This window comes from Gavialis gangeticus, unplaced genomic scaffold (assembly GCF_001723915.1).
Source record: "Gavialis gangeticus isolate Ggan-Ray unplaced genomic scaffold, GavGan_comp1, whole genome shotgun sequence".
NCBI lineage: Eukaryota > Metazoa > Chordata > Crocodylia > Gavialidae > Gavialis > Gavialis gangeticus.
The window spans coordinates 26,803,250-26,811,091 of record NW_017728993.1 but is presented as its reverse complement, the minus strand read 5'-3'; the positions used below and the strand labels follow the sequence as shown (position 1 = coordinate 26,811,091).

The 7,842-nt window shown below is 56.0% G+C and overlaps 1 protein-coding gene across 2 annotated transcripts in view; it reads left to right on the top strand.

The window, feature by feature from the left end:
• The window catches only part of DMAP1 (DNA methyltransferase 1 associated protein 1), a 38,973-nt gene that overhangs the window by 7,387 nt on the left and 23,744 nt on the right, over nt 1-7,842 (top strand). For both annotated transcript variants that reach the window (XM_019501435.1, XM_019501434.1), the window contains exons 5-6: nt 5,934-6,092; nt 6,902-7,069. In XM_019501435.1, the coding sequence (XP_019356980.1) occupies nt 5,934-6,092; nt 6,902-7,069 (327 nt within the window). The remainder of the gene's footprint in view (nt 1-5,933; nt 6,093-6,901; nt 7,070-7,842) is intronic.

The following is a 7,842-nucleotide window of genomic DNA, read 5'->3' as shown; positions in this document are numbered from 1 at the left end:
TACTAGCCGCAGCATTGCATTGCAGGCTCATGTTCATCTTGTGGTCGATGACCCCCAAGTCTCTTTCTTCCAGTGCTAGCCAGCATAGCACTGCCGAGCCTATAAGGAGGCTGCAGGTTTTTCCTCCCAAGGTGGAGAACCTTGCATTTTTCAGTGTTAAACACCATCAGGTTCTCATCTGCCCATTTGCTGAGCCTGTCCAGGTCAGCCTGGATCGCTCTCCTGTCTTCTGGTGTGGATGCATTGCCTCAATGATTGTGGCGTAGCTAGGCCTGTGCTCTACTGTGGGTATTTCCCAGGCTTCTGGGCTTTGCTGGTTGGTGTCAGGAAGGAATTTTACTCCCTGGTCAGATTGGTACAGCCTAGGGATGGGGGTTTGCCTTCCTCTAGTGGGGCACGGCTTCTGCCTGGGGTCTCAAGTGTATATTAACATCCTTTGTAGGACATTGGCTGCCGCAGTCCCCTTGCTTTCCCTGGGGCAGACGTGATGCCTGGGGCTGTCAGGGGTGACTGCAGTTTTGCTTTGACTTGGACCATGGGTTTGTCTGGCCTGGCTTGCACGGGGCTGATCCTGCCTCAGGCAGGAGGTGGACTAGATGTGACCTCTGCAGTTCCCTGCCAGCCCCACTGCTCTGTGATTCTAGGATTGTAAATTTGTCAAGCATATAACGTAGGAGAGACTAGAGGTCACATGCCCAGGGGATCTGAGCCACCTTCTGCCTGAGGGCACTTTTGAGGTAGGCTTTAATGGACCATCTGGTCTGGTCTGTGGACTCCTCACTAGGATGTTGTGTGCTGGCTCGGGCTGTTCTGGCTGTCCGTCCCCACCTCCCCCAAAGCTGACTGCCTTCTCCCTGTCCCCTCTCACCTCTGCCTGTTGCAGATCTGCCTCTTCCCCAACTGTGGCAACTTGTTCAAGTCCATGTTTCTGCCCTGCGAAGCCCCTGTTTCTCAGCCTAGTGAGTCCGAGTCCTCCCCACAGCTGCTGCCAGTCTCTGCTCCTCCTACCTGGTTCCTTGTGCCATTGGTCTCTGCCCCCTAAGTTCCCCCTACCCTGGAGCTGCAGTTGCAGGGAAAACACTGCTGAGCTCTGGGATGGATGATGCTCTGGCTGGCGGGATCATGGGAGACTTTAGCTGCTAAAACTCCAAGAAGTTGCTACTGAGCAGGTACAAGCTGTGATTTGCCAGAGGCTTAAAGCCAGCCAGGGGTGAGTTTTCCCAGGAGCAGCAAAAGGCTTCTCCCTGACAGGTGGAACCTCCCCTCCTTCATCATCACATCTTACTCCAACCACAGGGAGCCCACAGATGCTCCAGAAAGAGATGGCTGGAGTTCTCTGGCGTGGCTGAGATGAGAACAAAGCAAAGGGAAAACCCAAGGCAGCTAAAGTATCTGGGCTGGAATTGGTGATGTAGCCAACATCAAGTGCCTTGTGTGGAAGACTTCAGCTCAAGCCATGTCAATTTTGGACAAGTTGTAAGCAGCTGAACACAAGCTCCCGTGACACGCGGGACCTGTGTAGCCCTAGTGATTTGTGGTGCTGCGCTGACGGCCCAGTGAAACTTGCTGGAAGCTGGTCTGAGGGACAGGCAGTTCTTGGAGCACTATCTGTTACCTGTCCCTATGAGACCCACTGCAGGAGACCTGCCGTGGCTTCACTGCTGCTGTGGCCTGCATCTGGATGGCCCTGCACAGCTGCTCTGTAAATGCCTGGCTGCAATTTGGAGTCTGTGAAACATGCTCATTGCAGCTGCTTGGATCATGGAGTCCAGCTGTGAAACCCCATGGGTCGAAGCCCTCATGGAGCAGCCCAGAGGAGAAGGCTCTGGGGAGAGGTTTCCTTCCAGGTAGTTCTTCCACCCCTTGCAGATGCCAGAGAGGAAATGCAGGTCTTACTGTGAAAGCAGGAGCAGTGGGTGATACAAATCCATAGGACTTGGGTATGGAAGGGCCATCCTGGCCACTGAGTCCAGCCCCTTGCCCCTTCAGGCAGCCACTGTGTGTCCAGTGAGAGCATCAGACCCAGCCATGCCAATCTGGACTCTCAGAGCGTGGGTGCCTGTGGACCCTGGCTCTTGGTTCAGTGCTGTCTGAAGGACACCATTCCTCCCCAGACGTGAGGTGGGCTTTGTAGCTGGGTAGCTGTGTTGTAGATTGTGCCTGGAAATCCCGTTCAAGCTAAGGTGATCTGCTGAGCATGGGTGTAACGTACCTCCTGTCAGGAGCCCTGCTGTGGAGATGGGCATCTACACTGCATGGACTCCCTGGGTTGCAGTCAACCAGATGAGATGAAACAAGTGCAAAGCCCTGCATTTAACAGAATAACTGCATGTATGAATCCAGACTGGGGAATGACTGGCTGGGCTGCAGGACTGCAGATGGATCTGGCAGTTATAGGGGATTATAAACTGTATAGGAGCCAGCAGTATGCTCTTGTTGCAAGAGGTCAATGGTATCCTGGGTTGTATGATCAGGAGGATCACTTGCAAATCAAGGGCAGTTATTTTTCCACTCTGTTCAGTACTAGTGAGGCCTCCCCTAGAGCCCTGTGTCCAGTTTTGGGCTGGAAGAGCTTGACTTATTTAGTCTGGAGAAGAGAAGACTGAGGACGGTCTTCAAATCCCTGAAGGGCAATGGCAGAGAGGCTGGAGATGGGCTTTTCTCTGTGGCTGCAGGGTACAGGACTAGGAGCAATGGCTTCAAGCTCCAGCAGGAGAAACTGAGGCTGGAGATAAGGAGGGACTTTCTGACTCTGAGGGTGGTCAAGCACTGGAACAGGCTGCCCAGAGAAGTGGTGGAATTTCCATCCCTGGAAGTTTTCCAGAGCAGGTTGGACAGAGACTGCCTGGGATGGCTTAGTCAGGGCTGATCTTGCCAGCTTAGTTGCAGCCTGAGATCTCACGGTGGTCAGAGGAAATGCCACGTGGACATGTTGAAACCAGACCTCAAGACAACAGCTGCTGACATCAAGAGCTGGGAAGAGCTGCCCGCTAACCAGCTCCAGTTGCACCACAACCATAACCTCAACCAAGCAGCTGCCCATTTTGAGGGAAAGTGCCTTGCCTTGGAAGCAGGGAAGAGAGAGCAGAGGAAGGAAAAAGAAGAGGAATCCTAGCCTGCAGGCTGCTCTCCCCTGTGGAAAGACCTGAATCTTCTCTGGTCAGATCTGTGGCTCAAGGATTGAGCTCTTCAGTCACTTAAAGACCCATCAATGAGCCCTGGTAGAGATCATCCTCAAACAGAGTGGTTGCCCACAATGGCCACTGGCTCCCTGCAGTCAGCCATCCAGCTCTTGTCGAGCCTCACCTGGGACATGAGGAGCCTGAGATATGTGGCAGATGGGCTGGGCATTGTCAGCACATGGAGTACCTAGTAATCAAATGTAACATGGTCTGGCTCTCTGAGGGAGGCAGACAGCCCTGGGGTAGGACTCCAGCTGTGGGTGATGAGCTGGCAGTTAAAAGCCCAAGGGGAGAGAGAACAAGCAGCTGGAGTAGGGAAGGAGACATTTGCTGGCCAGGAGCAGACTGAAACCCAGAGGAGCTTGCCTCCAGGAAGGGCCTGAGCTAAAGGGCCCTCTGCCACTGCCTGGGAAGAGGCAAAAGGTTTGCTTTACTCCTTTGTGTGGTTGTTTGGACCAAGGATTAGTGAATGGTTTGTTTTGCAAGGACTGGCTAAGAGGCTCCCAAGGGAGCAGAGCCAGATAGGGCATCAGGCACCCAGTCCCACTCCCAGGCTATTTCAGGCTTTCAGAAGGACTTGTAAAGGGGCAGAGTTGTTGGCACAGCACCAGGCACCTGACCCACTCACACCAACCTTTTTTCTGAGCCTCCCTCGAAGGTCCTGGGGGCTGACTGCAGCCAGGACTGGGGGTGGGGACTGGGCTGTGCCAATGCTTTTGCTGGGATGAACCCTGCAGGGTTCTGGCTAGACGGTCTTGCCCCTTTGCTTAGTTTCAGACGCATGTTGCTTTGGAGGCAGGAAGGGATTTCCCCTGGTCAGATTGCTGTGGACTGGGGGAGTGGATTTGCCACCTTCTAGCTTGGGCACGGCTTCTGCCTGGGGTCTCTCAAGCATATATGAACCCCCTTTGCAGCAGCAGGATGCTGGCAGCCGCAGGCCCCCTGCTTTCCCTGGGGCAGGGGTAGGAGTGATACCTGAGGCTGTGTCAGGGCTGACTTGTAAACTGGGAAGGGCAGTCACGAAAGGAGAGAGCTCTAGGGCTGGCGGCGTTCCCCCGGAGGAAGGAGACCAACCAGCCCCATGTGAGTCCAGTTGTCCCTGTTATGGCCAATGCATCGACACCATCGAGCCAGCACTGGGAGCAGAGGCGGCTGCCTGCTGCATGCTGGCCTTCACCTGGTGGGAATCATCAGCCAGCAAGGCCTGGCAGCTGGTGCTGCTCTAGGCCTACAGCCACAGAACATGAGGTCAGTGGAAAGCCCAGGGGATTCAGGGGAGGTCGCTGATGCCTCACCAGCACCTGCCGTGTGCCTTGAACACCTTTCCTACAGTGTTCGAGCACTGTGCCATCTCTTCCGCATGCATCACACTTATAGGCTTGGCAGTGCTATGCTCACTAGCACCATGACCAAAAGAGACTTGGGAGTCATGATTGAGCCGATTCCCCAGCCGTCGGACTGTGGTGTAGCTGAGGCCACAGTTGGCCAGTTTTTCCATGAGGAGATCATGGGACACCAGATCGAAGGCTTTTTTGAAGTCCAGATATATTATGTCAATCTCTTCTCCCTTATCCAGGTGATATGTCACCTGATCATAGGAGGAGATGAGATTGGTCAGGCAAGACCTACCCGGGACAAACCTGTGCTGGCTGTCCCTCAGGATGTTGCCATCAGCCAGCTTATCCAGAAGGGTCTCTTTGATAATTTTCTTTTTGATCTTACCGGGGATTGAGGCCAAACTGATTGGCCTGTAATTCACAGGATCTACTTTCTGCCCTTTCTTAAAGGTGGGTACCACATTGGCCTTCTTCCAGTCTTCAGGTTCTTCACCTGAGCGCCATGAGTTTTCAAATACTTTTGCCAGTGGCTGGGCTGACACCTGCTAGCTCCTTGAGTACTCTAGGGTGTAATCTGTTAGGACCAGCTGACTTGAAGATGTCCAGCCTCTCAAGGTGATCCTTTACAAGGTCTACACCGATGCTGGCTATAAATTCACCCTCATCCTGGCCATCCTTTACCATGCTAGACAAGGCGGTCCCTTTGGGCTGATGAAAGACTGATGTGAAATACCCATTAAGCAGTTTGGCTTTTTCCAGGGTGTCGGTTATCAGTTGTTCCATTTGGTTTGGCAAGGGTCCAATGTTACCCTTGCTTTTTTCTGACTCCCTACATATCTGAAAAAGGACTCTTTATTATCCTTGATGTGTGAAGCCAGATGGAATTCGGTTGCAGCCTTGGTTGTGGGGCTTGAAATGTGCTTCTGGGCTGCCTGGAGATGGGCAATGTGGTGCACACTGCGCTGGGGCTCTGCAGAGTGTGAAGGCTCCTTGAGTGAGGGCAGCTCGGATGCCCAGCCCCACTGGTGCTTCTGCGTGCGTCTCTTGTGGGGGTAGGAAGCTGATGCCAGGTGTGGCAGCAGAGCACGGTTACAGTGGGTATTGGAGCCTGAAGCAGGCTGTGCCCTGGCAGTGCAGAGGGCAGTCTCCTCATGTCCCTGGCATCAGCAAGGCTTCCCCTCCAGCAGGTGCTCTTCTGCTCCATTGGCACCAGGGAGGTGCTGGGGTTGGAAGGGTCCATCATGGTGTCCTGGGGAGATACCACCCATGGGAAAGCCAGGGAAAGCTCTGCATCTGCCGCTGCCCTTGGGGTCTGTGTTTCTGGCTCTCGCCCACCCCTCCACTCACGGACAATGGGGGAAGGGCTCCCTTGGGGCACCTGGTGTAAGCTGCCCATCGCTCTGTCCCTGTGCAGACAGTGCAGGTGCCTGTGTACTCAGAGCAGGAGTACCAGCTGTACCTGCATGATGATGCCTGGACCAAGGCTGAGACTGACCACCTCTTTGACCTGGCCCGTCGCTTCGACCTGCGCTTCGTCGTCATCCACGACCGCTATGACCACCAGCAGTTCAAGGTGAGCACTGGTGCGGGGGCATGGGGGCTGGGCCCACCACACAGCCAAGAGCCGGGAACCCTCCAGATCACCTTCATGAGGAGGGAATGCCGAAGCCTGACAGCTGGGCATGTGGGTCTTGCTGCTCACTTGATTCATGATTAAACCCACGCATGTGGGGTCCCTGTTGCATGTGCTGGTGCGTCTTCGCTGGGATTGCAACTGCCAGGTGCCAGGAAGGAGGCAGTGTACCAGTGGTTAGAGGGCTGGACTGGGCGCCAGGACTCCTGGGTTCCTGGCCCAGGGAGAGAGTGTTGCCCAGCAGTCACTGGACAGCTGAATTCCCACGTGGTTTCCCCATGTTGCGTCCCACAGCCTGACCTGCAAGTCTGTTACCCTTGTGGCATAAGGGGCAAGTCTCAGGCTGGGAGTAGAACCCAGGAGTCCTCACCTGCAGCCCCTGCTTGGTGTTGGCCCAGGATGGGACAAGGCCATGCTGATTTTCAGGGATAATAGAGGCCCCTGAGGGGGCAGCTGAGGCACAGAGCAGGGCAGGCAGTACCAGGCTTACAGTGAGGCAGTGGCTGTTGGGGATAGGCTCTAGGTCAGCGCTCTCTCCCCCAGCCCTGGCTTAACAGCACGGGGGCGACCACCAGTGGGGAACCGCTGTCCTTAGCAGGCAGCTTACTCAGGCCTTGTCATCCTGGCTCCCTTCCCCTCCTGCCATCTCCCAGGCTGCCCCTCTGTCCTGCACTGTCAGGCACGAGCCTCTGCTGCTCACTTCCTTTGGCCCCTTGGTGATGTTGCCCCCCAACCCCCACACTCCCCAGAAGCGGTCGGTGGAGGACCTAAAGGAGCGGTACTACCACATCTGTGCCAAGCTGGCCAATGTGCGCGCTGCCCCGGGCACCGACCTGAAGATCCCCGTCTTTGATGCCGGCCACGAGCGGCGCAGGAAGGAGCAGCTGGAGCGGCTCTACAACAGGACGCCAGAGCAGGTAGCACAGGGCGGGTGAGCGGGCGGTGAGTCACGGTGGATGCGGCCTTCAGCAGGGAAGGCGCAGGACATAACACTGCTGCTCTCGAGGCACTCTTGTCCCCATGGAGGGGCCGAGGCCAGTACTGGGTGAGCTTGCTGCAGCAGGGTGTGGGGCAAGAGGAGCTGGGTGAAGGCCTTGGGCAGCTGCCTGACTCCTCACAGGTGGCACAGCCAGAGCTGCTGCTTCCAGGGAGGGGTGGGAAGCCCAGCAGTGGCACTAGCCCTGGAACAAGCGGCTCCCCAAGCACTGGGGCTGGGGCCACCTGTGTGAATCCCGTGACATTCTCCCCAGGGCTCTAGGCCAGCCTTTTTGGCTCCACACCCTCTCCATGGGCCACTCTGACCCCCTTCCCCTGCCTCATCTACTGCTCTGCATTCTGCTCCCTGCCTGATCTACTCTGTCTTCTGGTCCCTACTCTGTGCTTCCTGCCCAATCTGCTGCCCTGCGTTCTGCTCCCTGCCCTGTCTCCTGCTCTGCTGCTTGTTCCCTCCTTGACCTGCTACATGTCACATGCAAGGGCTCCCTGTGCCACTTGGCACCCATGCCATAGGCTGACACCCCCCCCCCTCCCCAACTGTAGGTTGTGCTTTTTCCTTCCCTCCCTTTGGCTGCATCAGTCTGGCAGAGTGCCTGCATATGACCCTGCCCCTGGTGGTCGGGAGTGAGCCAAGGTCTGGCCCAGGGATATCGGAGACTGGAGTGTTGCATGTGAAGCTCAGACTCTGGCTGCA